This window comes from Podarcis pityusensis, assembly GCF_964106645.2.
Source record: "Podarcis pityusensis genome assembly, chromosome: 13".
NCBI classification, from domain to species: Eukaryota; Metazoa; Chordata; class Lepidosauria; order Squamata; family Lacertidae; genus Podarcis; species Podarcis pityusensis.
This window is the reverse complement of record NC_138038.1, coordinates 50081361-50096907: the sequence shown is the minus strand read 5'-3', so window position 1 is coordinate 50096907 and position 15547 is coordinate 50081361. Positions and strand designations below refer to the sequence as shown.

Sequence of the window (15547 nt, the reverse complement as noted above, 5' to 3'; positions counted from 1 at the left end):
ATTGCCATAGTATGAATGTTCATCTGTGGTCTGGAACATATGAGCGAATATGTTTGGTATTCATTCCTATCATTTTTTATTAATCCAATACATTTTATTGATTGATTGATTGATTGATTGATTGAATTTATATACTGCCCTATACCCGGAGGACTCAGGACGGTTCACAGCACAACGTGGGTCTCGAACTGATGACCCTGGCATTAAAGAGTCTCATGCTCTACCGGATGCACCATCCACAACCTCTAATTATTGACTGAAAAAAGTATTGTTTTGACATTTCCTTTACATTGAAATGGATGTAAGTTAAGTAACTAGCAAAGAGCATGATGAAACATGTAGTACAGTGGTACCTCGCAAGACGAATGCCTCGCAAGACAAAAAACTCGCTAGACGAAAGGGTTTTTTGTTTTTTGAGCTGCTTCGCAAGACGATTTTCCCTATGGGCTTGCTTCGCAAGACGGAAACGTCTTGCAAGTTTGTTTCCTTTTTCTTAACACCGTTAATACAGTTGCGACTTGACTTCGAGGAGCAACTCATAGAACGCGGTGTGGTAGCCTTTTTTGAGGTTTTTAAAGACTTTGGTGATTTTTGAAGCTTTTCCAAAACTTTCCCGACACCGTGCTTCGCAAGACGAAAAAAATCGCAAGACGACAAAACTCGCGGAACGAATTAATTTCGTCTTGCGAGGCACCACTGTATTTGGCAGAAGCCGAACTGCAGCAGCATGGAACAGGACTGATTGTGATGAATACATGACAAAATGGAAATTGCTGCCTTCTGGCATTCCTGGTTGAAGTCTGGCAACATCTGGAGGGCCACACCCCCACCTCTGATTTAGAAGAAAAGAAGGAGTTGATATGTGGAACCCACCCACCCCATTCTGCTTGATAAACAGGGGATTCCTCTGGAGGCATCCAATGCAGAAATCTATCCAGCCTTTCTTTAAGAAGGCTTTAAGAAGGCTTGACTAGTGATGCTTGAGAGATTTAGTCTTTGTGAATTCCAGTATAAGCTGATTGGATCTGTATTGCCTGGACTAATATATGAGTTGGGCCTGGTGGAAGTTTTCGCGGGTGCTGGTTAATGTTTATTCAGTATTGCTATGTTCTTGCAAAGCGAACAGTTTTGGTAGCTTCTTTCTAAATGAAAAATGGTATAGACCTCTGTTAAATAATACTTTTTAAAAATTACTTTTAGCTTATCAGGCATGGCAATAGGATTTTTAAGTGGCTAAACTTTGGAGTGCAGGGAGAGGTTGAGAGGAAGCTGGTGCAGGAAGTGGTTTTGAGCTGATGTATTCATTGAACAGACTCCGGTTCCACATTCCAAGCTAAGATGGTGAGCCAGAGAAGGAGGACAGTAAGAGACAAGACCTTCAGAACCTTGGACAGAGCCAAGGGAGCAGGCAACTTGCCCCACACATCCCTAGCTTGAACTGAGCCCTTCTATCAGGGCTGGACCCACCAGAGGTTGAAGGACCAGAAAGGCCATCATTGCTGGACAATGACTCTCCTGGGTGGTAATGACGAGAATTCAATAACGCCTTGAGGGAGGGGGGGGGAGGGCCAAGCTTCCCTACCTGTCTGAAGAATGGAGAACTTCAGACAAGCAGTTCTGTGGGCTCTGTTGCCTCCTTGTTAATTCCTACAGTTACAAGAGGTACACCTGAACCCACACATGTGTACACCATTGTGTAGATTGTGTAGAAGAACAGAACCTCTGTAAAAAAAAAAAAAAGCATGTATACCCTTAACCCTTAGGCCTCTAATAACTTGTCACAACAGGAAGTGGAACAAAGATTGGTTCATTACATGGAAATGAAAGAGGCAGATGATATGGGTACTGCTTTAGACACTGAGGTTATGACTACATGGGTAGCAAATAATCATACATATACACACCTTAGTCCTAGAGAATGAAAGACTCTCCAGCTACCCAAAATCCTGGACAGTAAGCATAGCCATGTGGCAGCTCCCTCCCCACAGAAGTGCGTCTGGGACCTTCAATATGCAGCTTCCGGTATATGCTAAAGACACACTTTCTTTGCCTTGCTTTTGACACTTGAGGTGTGTATTTTTAGGCCCTGCCTTATTTCTGTGTTTATTATTATTATTTCTGCTCTTATTTATTTCTACAGTGCCATCCATTGTCACGGCACAGAACAGAGAAGCAGAATATGACACATGAATACAACCTCCCTCCTCCCCGGCGCCGTGATTGTAGAGTCCCACCGATATCCCTCCATCCCATTAGAAGTTAGACCTGCCAGTCACAAAAGAGCTCCCTCCCCCTCTCCTTCTCACTGCCTTTTGCTCCTTTTGCAAGCATGGTTTTGCTCCTAGCAGACACACACTTCAGATTAAAATAGGGAACAGGCTTCAATACAATATATTTAATAAAATAATAAAATAGGGAATAGGAGCGAGGGCATGTGCCAGACATCCCTTTGCAAGGTTGCATCACCCAACCAGCCTCTTCCTTTGTTGTTGAGTCCAGAGGGGGTTTCTACTACTACTACTACTACTAATAATAATAATAATAATAATAATAATAATTTATTTATACCCTGCCCATCTGGCTGGGCTTCCCCAGCCACTCTGGGCAGCTTCCAAAAAAAATATTAAAATACTGTAATACATCAAACATTAAAAGCTTCCCTAAACAGGGCTGCCTTTAGATGTCTTCTAAAAGTCTGGTAGTTGTTGTTCTCTTTGACATTTGGTGGGAGGGCGTTCCACAGGGAGGGCGCCACTACCGAGAAGGCCCTCTGCCTGGTTCCCTGTAACTTGGCTTCTCACAGTGAGGGAACCGCCAGAAGGCCCTCGGTGCTGGACCTCAGTGTCCGGGTAGAACGATGGGGGTGGAGACGCTCCTTCAGATATACATGGCCACTTGAATGAGAATAAGACAATGTCAGCTTCTGGGTTTCCCATAGGGATGTCTGGTTGGCCACAACAAGAGCAGGACACTGGACGAGATGAACTCCCCGGCCTGATCCAACGGGACTCTTTTTAATTCGCGTGCCCTTGCTTTCTCTTTTGAGTTTGCTGCTGGCAACCGCTGCCTGCTTCCGCTTTCTCACTTCTAAGCCCCGTGTTGCTCCTTTATAGGTTCTTCAAGCTGTTTGCTTGCAATAGAGGTCAGGCGAAAGCACAGCCAGGACGGATGTGGTAAGCTGCCCTATATAGCGTGATATTAAAGCCTTTGGTGTTTCCAAGGCCTATGAGCTGAGCTGCATGCCTGGCTGGGGGTATGGCTGCAATGCTTAGGGTGGGAGAAGGTGGTGACAATGACATCATTCCTACTTTGCTCTTTTGAGTCATACAGAGAAGTGGTGAAGTCAGTGAGGGGCAGTTCACCCTAGTTTGGGGGAGAAGAGGCAGGACAGTGGTTCAGCAGAGGACTCAAGCGAAGCTGACGGAGGATGGAGTTTGCTGCTTTAGTGACAGGTTTGGGACCTCACTTTTCTCTTTCCGCCTCAAAACTGAATTCCAACATCCGTATTTTCTCATGTCCTCCCTTTGTCACTGTGTTTCTTCCCTATACAGTGGTACCTCAGGTTACATACGCTTCAGGTTACAGACTCCGCTAACCCAGAAATAGTGCTTCAGGTTAAGAACTTTGTTTCAGGATGAGAACAGAAATTGTGCTCTGGCGGTGCGGCAGCAGCAGGAGGCCCCATTAGCTAAAGTGGTGCTTCAGGTTAAGAACAGTTTCAGGTTAAGTACGGACCTCCGGAATGAATTAAGCACTTAACCTGAGGTACCACTTTATATTTTTTCTTCTTCCTCTAGTCTTTCTCTAGAGCTTTTTCCCACAATCAGTTTGTGCAAAATCAGCTTGGCTTCTGTCCTTGCCAAAGTGGCTTGGACCAGCCTCCTCTGGAGTACAACCAAGAGAGGGTGTTGCTTTTAAAAGCATTATTTGCCGCAACTTTTCTGCAAATAGCCCTTGGATAAGAGGCAAAAATGGGAAGGGTGAATCTTTCTGCACCTCAGTAACCTTCCCTTCCTCGGTTTCTGTTTGCTTTTCAGCTGCTGAAGATGCAGACAGGGACCAACCCTTAAAATGTTGCCCATGTTCCTTTGTCCCTCCTCATCCCTCTAGCTGAGTTACTCGTGAGGAGATGAAGTGCCAAATTGTAACTGCACTTTCATAGAACGCATAAACTCCCTTTTCATTTTTGCCCTGTTAAATACTACAGCGGTACCTCGGGTTACATATGCTTCAGGTTACATACGCTTCTGGTTACACACTCCGCTAACCCAGAAATAGTGCTTCAGGTTAAGAACTTTGCTTCAGGATAAGAACAGAAATCGTGCTCTGGCAGCGCAGCAGCAGGAGGAGGCCCCACTAGCTAAAGTGGTGCTTCAGGTTAAGAACAGTTTCAGGTTAAGAACAGACCTCCGGAACGAATTAAGTACTTAACCCGAGGTACCACTGTACTCTTAATATTTATTTATTTAACAGGATTTATATGCTGCTTAGCCACCGAAGCCTCTTAAGCAGTTTACATAAAACAGCATAAAATGTACATTAAAAATACTGATAATCTCAGCATTTAAATGTTGCAAAGCAAATACAGTGTTACAAGGATGTTTGGGTATAACTTTAAGGTTCTGTTTATCAAAATTTCAAAATACAAATATAGCCAGTAGTTTGAAAAGCAATAACTCTACCTAATCAAATGAAATTAGTTGTGAAAATACATGTCTGGGTAGGCTTGCCTAAACAAAAGGGTGTTTAGCAGGTGTTGAAAAGAAGCTAAACAGTCTTGCATAACATCAATGGTCAGGTAAATTCCAGTTTTAGCTGCTGCTGCACCAAAGGGTTGATTCCTTGCCAGCATGGAATGAACGTTATGTGGCAGTTGTTAAGAGTGCTAGTTCTTAAAATCGGCTAGTTGTTATGCCTGAAAACAAACTTTAACTACTGGATTCTTTTGCCCCATCTTTTTGTGCCTGCCAAACTGCCGTGTCATGCTTATGATAATATTTTATTCTCTTGTTAATTGTGCTGTTTTAAATGTGCATTTTATATTTGACTTCACTTAGCAATGTTGTAGGGGTGTGTGTGTTTTTTGAAATGTTTAAGATTTTTTTTTTGTTAACTTTGTGTTAAATATGTATTCTGTAGTTGACCTTCTTTGTAATGTTTTATTTTGAAATCTTTAAGATAATATTTTAGTTTTCTGTTAATTATGTTGCTTTGACTGTATACTCTATATTTGATTTTCTTCAGATTGTTTTATTGATGTTTTATTGATGTTTTAATATTCTGTAAACCGCTTTGAGATTTTTCTTAAAAATATAAAGCGGTATAGAAATGAAATAATAATAATAATAATAATAATAATAACAACAGCAACAACAACAACAACAATAATAATAATAATAATAATAGGGTTTCAGCAAAGCAGGTACAATGAACAACAAAGAACTCCCAGCCCTATTGGGGGTGAAGTCTGTTCAAGGAAAGTCTATTTCTAGCAGCGGCGTAGCGTGGGTTATCAGCACCCGGGGCAAGGCAAGTAATTTGCGCCCCCTAACCTGGGGCAAGGCAAATAATTTGCGCCCCCTAACCCGGGGCAAGGCAAGTACAGTAATTTACTCTCCCAAGCAGCAGCAGCAGCGAGGCTTCTCTTTCCCCCGCGCTCTCCTGGAGCTGCCTCTTTTCTTTCCTTTTTTCCCTTTCTCCAAGGCTTTTCGCTTTCTCTCCTTAATTGATTCCTCCTCCACACCGCAGCGTTTCCTAGCTGCTTCCCCCCCCTTCCCCTCTCTCTCCTCCTCGCTCTGCTTGCCTTGCCCTGCACCGGCAGCAGCAGGCGCAGCCAGACCCCCGCCAGCCAGCCCGCCCGCCCGCCCACCCGGCTTCCTCTCCTTTTTTTGCCCGCGGCAGAAGGCTTCGCTCTCCCCCTTCCGCGACCTCCTCGCCAAGCCGAGCGAGCGCGGGCTCCCTAATCCGTGGATTTTAGTAGGGGCAGAGAGCTGCTAGTGCGAGCGCGCCCCCTGCCCATGTTGCGCCCGGTGCGGCCGGCCCCCCTGGCACCCCCCACGCTACGCCACTGATTTCTAGTGATAATATGCCATAGAGTTTTCAATATTTTAGTTATCTCAAGCTATCTTGCCATAATGCTTGGTGTGCATCTGGCGCTTGATAGCTTTGTTCTTTTGTAGCTGTATAGAAAATTTAAACGTTCCATTCCACATCAAAGTTGTTGGTCCCACTGTTGTTGATGTGTTCATTCTCCTTTGCAGTCAAACTTTCCACTAGTGTTAGAAACCAAAGCTGTTGCTACCAAATTTCACACATAGCAGCAGCACAAGTTTTCCAAAACATTGTAATAGCCAATCTCGCAGTTATAAATATAAATAGAAGTAGTTCCTCATAAACTTCATAATGACATTCATAATTAAAAATGGAAAGTAGTACAATCTGAGGTTGCATTGGGATATCTTGGGATGTTATTGCACCAGCTTCTCCAAATATTTTTCCCCTCCAGAATGGTTTAATATTGAGACAGTCCCACCACATATGTAATTATGTTCCCGTCTCCCCATATCCAGCAAAGAGGAGATTTTGACATGGGTGTGGAGAGACTTTTACAGTTTTCCAGCCCTGTATTTTGTTGATCTGTCTCTCTGCTACTAGAGGCTCTGTATTCAAGTGGGTTTATAGCAGGTTATTTGCTAAGCCAGGGATGCGGGTTGCGCTGTGGGTTAAACCACAGAGCCTAGGAACTTGCTGATCAGAAGGTCAGCGGTTCGAATCCCCGCGACAAGGTGAGCTCCCGTTGTTCAGTCCCTGCTCCTGCCAACCTAGCAGTTCGAAAGCACGTCAAAGTGCAAGTAGATAAATAGGTACCGCTCCAGCGGGAAGGTAAACAGCGTTTCCGTGCGCTGCTCTGGTTCACCAGAAGCAGCTTAGTCATGCTGGCCACATGACCCGGAAGCTGTACGCCGGCTCCCTTGGCCAATAAAGCGAGATGAGCGCCGCAACCCCAGAGTCGGCCACGACTGGACCTGAAAGGTCAGGGGTCCCTTTACCTATTTGCTAAGCCATGTTTTTCTTTGGGGGAGCATTTTTGTAAATCAAAGCGCCCTTTTCCTAGGACAGGCTCATCCTCTGCCCCACAGCTAACTGGCGGCTTAGGGGCTTGTACTCTCCACCTTCTGCGCACACAACAATCGGGCTTTTTTCTACCCTGGCAGGCACCAGGAGTAACACAGCAACAGATTGGGGCTGCAGGCTAAGGAACCCAGAAGGCAGTGCACAGCATCTGCTCCCCCTGCTCCCCTTCTCCTTGCTTCATTGCATCTTCTTCATTCTTCATTACTTTCCTTTGCTCATCCAGTCTTTCTCTCTGCCTCCATGTGTTCTGCTGTTCAGTCTCATTCATTTAAGGCCTTTCCATTAATTTTCATGTCTGTCAGCCTGTGGGTGAAACTGCTTTGACCATCTTTTACAGGCATCTGAGCTTTTATCTGGGATATATTCTCATCATCCTCAATCTCTTTCCTTTTCAATTTCAGTCTCATTCTTGGTTCTTTCCTGGATGGTGCCCACTGGAGGTAAGAAGAAAATCAATTCATCCTTGCAGCCGGCGTCACTAACTTTTGAAAGCCCCCTGGGCACATTTGGATTCTTGTGTGTGCGGTAGCTGCCACCATTTCTGGTTACTTCTTTCCCTGTACCGTAAATGCCCTCACCTCATGACAGAAGAAGAAGAAGAAGAAGAAGAAGAAGAAGAAGAAGAAGAAGAAGAAGAAGAGGAGGAGGAGGAGGAGAGGAGGAGTTTGGATTTGATATCCCGCCTTTCACTCCCTTTAAGGAGTCTCAAAGCGGCTAATATTCTCCTTTCCCTTCCTCCCCCACAACAAACACTCTGTGAGGTGAGTGGGGCTGGGAGACTTCAGAGAAGTGTGACTGGCCCAAGGTCACCCAGCAGCTGCATGGGGAGGAGCAGGGAAGCGAACCCGGTTCCCCAGATTACGAGACTACCGCTCTTAACCACTACACCACACTGGCTCTCACGGGGTGAACTTGGGCCAGTCACAGCCTCTCAGTCTACCTCACACCCTCACTGACTTTCCCTAGGTGAAAATCAGATTCAGTAGAATTAACCTGTATGTTGAAACCTACTGTTTTGGGGGACAGATAGCGGGCAGGTGTGGGGGACTCCCTGGTCCTGAATGGGGTAACTGTGCCCCTGAAGTACCAGGTGTGCAGCCTGGGAGGCATTTTGGACTCACAGCTGTCCGTGGAGGCGCAGCTCAATTCTGTGTCTAGGGCAGCTGTCTACCAGCTCCATCGGGGAAGCAGGCCAGAGTGGTGCATGCTCTGGTTATCTCCCGCTTGGACTACTGCAATGCACTCTGTGTGGGGCTACCTTTGAAGGTGACCCGGAAACTACAACTAATCCAGAATGCGGCAGTCAGACTGGTCACTGGGAGTTGCTGCCGAGACCACATAACACCAGTCCTGAAAGACCTACATTGGCTCCCAGTACGTTTCCGAGCACAATTCAAAGTGTTGGTGCTGACCTTGAAAGCCCTAAATGGCCTCGGCCCAGTATGCCTGAAAGAGCGTCTCCACCTCCATCGTTCAGCCCAGACACTGAGGTCCAGCTCCAAGGGCCTTCTGGCAGTTCCCTCCCTGCGAGATGTGAGGTTACAGGGAACCAGGCAGAGGGCCTTCTTGGTAGTGGCGTCCACCTTGTGGAACACCCTCTCATCAGAAGCCAAGGAAATAAACAACTATCTGACTTTTAAAAGACATCTGAAGGCAGCCCTGTTTAGGGAAGCTTTTAATGTTTGGTGTTTTATCGTGTTTTTAATATTCTGCTGGGAGCTGCTCAGAGTGGCTGGGGAAACCCAGCCAGATGGGCGGGGTATAAATAATAAATTATGATGATGATTATTACAAAGACCAAGGGTAGTGATCAGACTACACAAAAGAATTAAAGTCATGGCATGACTGCCCATCAAAGAATGAGTCTTGCTTCCTTGCAGAGAGGGGAGGAGAGGAGAAGCAACTTTTGTCTCTGCACATGTTTTAGAGAGCAAAATGTGTCCAAAAGCAAACCATGACAAATAGATGTGTGGTTTGAGGAGGGGGAAGATCTGCATTTATGGGGTGGGGGCAGATATAAATGCTCTATGAAATATAAGCAAGGCACTGTTACATTGTAAGCACCTTAACTCGTCCTTTCTAAAATGCAGGTATTTCCAGGCTCCGTACAAATCTATTGCAGAGAGAGAATACAAACAATGGACAACAGGGGGAAATGAGGGTCAACAGATTAAACCAGGATGTGACTGAAGATCCCCATATCAAGGATCTCTCCCAAACCCACTTTCCCACCCAGGCTCCAAATATCCTATCACTGACAATGCCTTGTGCTGCATTCTGACCCAGAATACTTCTCTGCTTCGCTCTGATACCAGAACTAAAAACCGCACACAGCTAAGTTTGGTGCTCAGCTGCAAATATTTGGGGTTTAGAGTTCAGGAAAGAGGTCAATGAAAAATTGGCTGGAGGAGGAGGTCCAAGGGAAAGATGTAAATTGGCCTCTCCTTTCCTTCCTCAGGTTATCTGACGGTTCCACCTCCACCAGCGCCCAGGCTGACCACTTCTCCTGCAAACACCACCTTTGTCAGAGGAGAGAAAGTCCAGTTTATATGCCACCGACCAGAAGGGCATAAGGGAGAGTGGTTCTATTTCTTTAAAGCCAACAAACATGGTCAGTGGTCCGAATATAGAATAATAAACCGCAGTATCTTGGATGTCTCCACAATGAATCTGGAGTCAAGGGAAAGGTTTGTGTGTTCTTACTGGAGGAAAAACAGGGAAGGAAGGGAGTCTGCAAAGAGCAACCAGGTTGTGCTCTCTGTTGCTGGTAAGAAGCTTTCTTCTTGTGAATGAATTACGCTCTCCCCAGCGCCAAAGGCCAGCCCCATCTGGATCTGATGAAAGTGTGGAAAGGACACAAACCAGAATGTTGTAGCATCCTAGCAGCTCAAGGAATCACACCTGGAGAAAGCTGGGAGTTTGGCATCCCAGATACCGTGTTAAGTTCTCCTCTATGAAATGTGGGGCTTCTGTGGCATGTAAACAATTATAAATGTAAACTTTGTGTTGGTTTTTTTTAAATTTGGTTTGAAGGAGAAAATACTAGCTAAAACTAAAGGAGAATTCCCTGAATGCCTAGATCCAGGTTTAGGGCAAACACTTTTTGGTGAGAGAGCCCCGGCAGAGATTTAAAACCACAAAATATGTAGCAAAGTAAAGCATGGAAATATAGGCTCCCTTTCTAAGATGCTTCCAAAGTTACCCATTTTGGTTAGCATAAAAAGAGGCCACAGACTTGGCTAGTTAAAAATGGTTTACTTACAAACTCTTTGAAGGTCAGGTTCATGTGCTTTTCCATACAGCAGTAAGAAAACACAGGCCATAAGACTTAGATTTCAAAGTGGAGAAAGTTTCAAAATTATTTGTATTTGTTGTTGTTGTTTAGTCGTTTAGTCGTGTCTGACTCTTCGTGACCCCATGGACCAGAGCATGCCAGGCACTCCTGTCTTCCACTGCCTCCCGCAGTTTGGTCAAACTCATGCTGGTAGCTTCGAGAACACTGTCCAACCATCTTGTCCTCTGTCGTCCCCTTCTCCTTGTGCCCTCCATCTTTCCCAACATCAGGGTCTTTTCCAGGGAGTCTTCTCTTCTCATGAGGTGGCCAATGTATTGGAGTCTCAGCTTCAGGATCTGTCCTTCCAGTGAGCACTCCGGGCTGATTTCCTTAAGAATGGATAGGTTTTATCTTCTTGCAGTCCATGGGACTCTCAAGAGTCTCCTCCAGCACCAGAATTCAAATGTGAGGACATTGGTTTCTGGATGGGAGTTGATCATGGTGAGGGTTTGCCAAACATGCCTTCCTCTTAGCTCATTTCTCCCTTTTGTCCTGAGTTCGAGTGTCTTCAAAGTCCATGACACCTTTGGTAAAGGCTGTTCTCCAATTGGAGCGCTCGCAGGCCAGTGTTTCCCAATTGTTGGTGTTTATACCACATTTTTAAAGATTTTCCTTGAGTGAGTCTTTAAACCTCTTTTGTTGACCACCAGCATTACGCTTCCCCTTTTAAAGTTCGGAATAGAGTAGTTGCTTTGGAAGACGATAATCAGGCATTTGAACAACATGACCAGTCCAACGAAGTTGATATTGAAGAATCATTGTTTCAACACGGGTGATCTTTGCTTCTTCCAGTACACTGACATTAGTTTGCCTGTCTTCCCAAGTGATATGTAATTTTTTTCGGCGATACCATTGATGGAATCTTTTGAGGAGTTGGTGTTTATAAGTGGTCCATGTTTCACAAGCATACAGCAAGGTTGGTAGTACAATAGCTTTGTAAAGAAGCGTTTTGGTTTCCCTGCGAATGTCCCGGTCCTCAAACACTCTGCACTTCAGTCGGGAGAAAGCTGTGCTTGCAGAGCTAAGGCAAAGCTGGATTTCGACATCAGTGTCGGCCCTTGTGGAACTATAACTGCCCAGGTGAGAAAAGTGATCGACATTTTCCAACGTTACACCGTTGAGTTGGATTTGTGGTGCTGCAGAGGGGTTGTTTTGTGCTTGTTGGTGCAGCACTTTGGTTTTTTGGATGGTGAGCCAAGCTTTTCGTAAGCTTCTGTGAAGATATCTAGGATGGTTTGGAGGTCATCCTCTGAGTGTGCACACACTACATTGTCATCAGCATATTGAAGCTCCATGACGGAGGTTATGGAAGGGTATTTCATCCATTTACCGTATTTTTTGCTCTATAAGACTCACTTTTTCCCTCCTAAAAAGTAAGGGGAAATGTGTGTGCGTCTTATGGAGCGAATGCAGGCTGCGCAGCTATCACAGAAGCCTGAACAGCAAGAGGGATTGCTGCTTTCACTGCGCAGCGATCCCTCTTGCTGTTCTGGCTTCTGAGATTCAGAATATTTTTTTTCTTGTTTTCCTCCTCCAAAAACTAGGTGCGTCTTGTGGTCTGGTGCGTCTTATAGAGCGAAAAATACGGTATTCCCCCAGCTGACTGGTTTGTTTTTTCTCTTCCTTCCAACCCCAGATTTCCCACTCCCTGCCACCCTTTCCCTGAACCCCCTGAATCCTGTTTACACCCATGGAGAACAGATTACCCTGCTCTGCTCAGTTCCTGATGGGCGGGAAGCAGCAGGATACACATTTTACAAGGAGCTACAAGGTCAGGCATCTGAGGAGCTTCCCCGTAATGAGTTGATGATTCCCCATAAAGCTTTGCGTGTTGGTGAAGATACGGCCGGGAACTACAGCTGTGCATATTCCATCAGATTAGAAAATAAGGAAATCCAGTCTCCACGTAGCAACATCATCTCTGTAGTAATGGAAGGTGAGCAAGTTCTGTATTTTCCCCATTATTTTTAAAATCATTTTTTTAAAAATCACTGCAATACAATGGTACCTTAGGTTACATACGCTTCAGGTTACATACGCTTCAGGTTACAGACTCCGCTAACCCAGAAATAGTACCTCAGGTTAAGAACTTTGCTTCAGGATGAGAACAGAAATCGCGCAGCGGCAGTAGGAGGCCCCATTAGCTAAAGTGGTGCTTCAGGTTAAGAACAGTTTCAAGTTAAGAACGGACCTCCGGAACGAATTAAGTACTTAACCTGAGGTACCACTGTATAACAATTTAGCAACAACTCCATCTGGATTTTCCATAAATATATGAATGAGCAAAAGATGGTCACTGCAGGGGGGATGTGAGAATCACCACCAATATTGTAGGGTCTCAAGCTCCAGTTTTTGGGGGGTGGGACAGGGGGAAGATTGTTCTCTGGCTGAATCTAGATTCATTAAAAAAAAAATCAGGAAACATAATTGACCACAGGACTGGCAATCAAGAAATCAGGATACGAATCTCAGACCCATGACTCTCATATAGCTGTTTGACCCAGTTATATGACTTCCTGTTAAAAACCAAGTAGACCACAGTCTATTACAGTGGTACCTCGGGTTAAGAACTTAATTCATTCCGGAGGTCCGTACTTAACCTGAAACTGTTCTTAACCTGAAGCACCACTTTAGCTAATGGGGCCTGCTGCTGTGCCACCGCCGCACGATTTCTGTTCTCATCCTGAAGCAAAGTCCTTAACCCGAGGTACTATTTCTGGGTTAACGGAGTCTGTAACCTGAAGCGTCTGTAACCTGAAGCATCTGTAACGTGAGGTACCACTGTATTCGTTTTAAGCTTCTGTACTCCTTTGTGGATGAGTCTATCAGAATCCCTTCCTTTTTCTGATGCCAGCAGTGAATCCTTTGCCTAGAGTGGTGAACAGAGAAGATTTCCTGCACTTTACTCGCTCAGTCAACAGGAACTGTGAAAAGTTCATAGGGGGACAGCGTGGAAAAGACTGACCCCGGTTACTGTCCAAGAGACCCTTTTCATTTGGTCAAGCATTGAGAAGCTGAGGGTGTGCTTATATTGTTTTCCCACGAGGGATATTGTAAAGGACTTTTCAGAACTTAACAAAGCTGTCAAGTGTCCCTTATTTGAAGGGACAGTCCCTTATTCCAGCGCCATGTCCCGCTGCTGTCCCTTATTGATGGATGTCCCTTAAATGTCCCTTAAATTATGTCCCTTAAATTTCAAAGAAAGCAGCTCCTCTCCCTCCCTCCCTCCCTGCTGGCCAAGGAGGAGGGAGGCTCCAACTGTGTTGCTTGGCTGCGCCGCTCGCCAATAAGGAGTCTAAGAACGACTGGGGGGGTGGAGCTTGCATGCCTTGTGTGTGGCTAGTTAATGCAAGCTGATGGGGTTTTTGAATGCTGGACGCCATTTTGTTGCACGTGCTGCTGCAAACTTTGCAGTGCAAAGCCAGGCCGGGGAGCCATCTTAAGTTGAAGCTGCATAGGCCTTGTGGTGCATGTGATTCAGATTCTATTCAGTTGAACCTCTGGTTACAAAGTTGGGTGGACAGTGTTCTCGAAGCTACCAGCATGAGTTTGACCATGAGGAGGAGAGGAAGACTGGAGTGCCTGGGACAGGTGAGGCTGCTGGTCCCTTATTTTCAAGGCTGCTGGTCCCTTATTTTCAAGGCTGCTGGTCCCTTATTTTCAAGGCTGCTGGTCCCTTATTTTCAAGGCTGCTGGTCCCTTATTTTCAAATCTGTAAGTTGACAGCTATGGAACTTAATGATTTTCTGAAAGTGATATTTCCTACCTGACTTGGGCCTTCAAGAACAAGACTGATATTTTTTAAAAAAAACCCTTATCCTTTCTGATTTTCTTTTCTCAGATTCCTCTCCATCACAAGGTCCATCACTGCTCTATGCATGTTTGGCTGTCCCATTTGTGATCCTGATGATTTCACTCGCTTTTTACTGCAGATGGAAAAAGACTGGTGGTAAGTGATGGGGGTTGGAGGTTATCTCTTTGCATTTCATAGCCTGAAATTGGAGGCTTTTCCACACTTCCCCACTCTCTGTCCTGCTCTTTCTGGACACTGGTCTGTGCTTAAAAGCTCTATGTCTAAGCCCTTTTTCCCCCTTTGCCCCAGAGCTTTCCCTGCAGAAATCTGCTCTTTAAATCTCAATCACAGCAAATGGCTATCTGCAGAAAACTCAAACGGATGTTTGTTCTGATTGAGTGCTAAAGAGCAAGTTTTCACAGGGAAAGCTCAAATGGATGTTTGTTCTGATTGAGTGCTAAAGAGCAAGTTTTCACAGGGAAAGCTCTGGAACAAAAACACACAAACTTCGACACAGAGATTTTAGGCGTGGACCTGTTCCTGGAAAGTAAATGTGGATAATCTTGTTTTGATGGAGAGAGAGAGAGAGATTTGCAGAGGCTGTCTAGTCCCCTCTGGTCTGGATGGATGTGAGTTTGCAAGGCAACGGCCAGCAGGGGTGACAATATTTTACATTTTCACTCTTTTGCTCTCTTTCTTTGGAAGCAGTGAAATGTTGGGGGAAATCTGAGCTAGAAGAACAGGAGGAGGCGGGACCAGGTGGTCTTGGAACACTGGAGCCCCAGACAACACCCAGTCAGGTAAGGGGTGAGATTAATAACTATTCCATCCTTAGAAAACGGCACAACCACCTTTGTGGAACATGCTGCTGCCGCAGGATATGATAGTGGCAATTATTATGGACAGAATATTAGCCGATTTCATGGACAGAGATGTCCATGAATAGTTATTAACATTGGGAACCAGCTGGCAGTTCTGTGTCCAAATGCAAGATAGAAGTTTGTCCTCTTCATAGCTGCTTGTGAGCATCCCAGGGGGCATTTGACTGCCTGGTGTTAAATGGTGCATGTTCGTAAGGTAGGCATAGGCAAACCCGGCCCTCCAGATGCTTTGGGACTACAATTCCCATCATCCCTGACCATTAGTTCTGTTAGCTAGGGATGATGGGAGTTGTAGTCCCAAAACATCTGGAGGGCCGAGTTTGCCTATTCCTGTTGTAAGGGGATATTTGCCAGTGCACACTCACTGCTCATCCAAGGTTATGAGTAATTGGATATGAATACAGA

The 15547-nt window shown here is 45.3% G+C and overlaps 2 protein-coding genes across 16 annotated transcripts in view; both read left to right on the top strand.

The window, feature by feature from the left end:
* The window catches only part of LOC308462214 (immunoglobulin superfamily member 1-like), a 119922-nt gene that overhangs the window by 62228 nt on the left and 42147 nt on the right, over positions 1-15547 (top strand). The window lies entirely within an intron of this gene.
* Positions 35-15547, top strand: part of LOC308462289 (roundabout homolog 1-like) — a 29002-nt gene continuing 13489 nt past the window's right edge. Inside the window, exons 1-8 of one of the 7 annotated variants that reach the window (XM_080979896.1) lie at positions 1333-1408; positions 3114-3173; positions 3331-3452; positions 7536-7574; positions 9593-9901; positions 12105-12404; positions 14310-14417; positions 14967-15061. In XM_080979896.1, the coding sequence (XP_080836022.1) occupies positions 3428-3452; positions 7536-7574; positions 9593-9901; positions 12105-12404; positions 14310-14417; positions 14967-15061 (876 nt within the window). In that variant the 5' untranslated portion in view covers positions 1333-1408; positions 3114-3173; positions 3331-3427. Of the gene's footprint in view, positions 57-1201; positions 1523-3113; positions 3174-3322; positions 3453-7535; positions 7575-9592; positions 9902-12104; positions 12405-13322; positions 13489-14309; positions 14418-14966; positions 15062-15547 lie in introns of those variants that run through there. The other 6 variants (XM_080979897.1, XR_013979087.1, XM_080979892.1 and 3 more) reach the window with 6 other exon arrangements.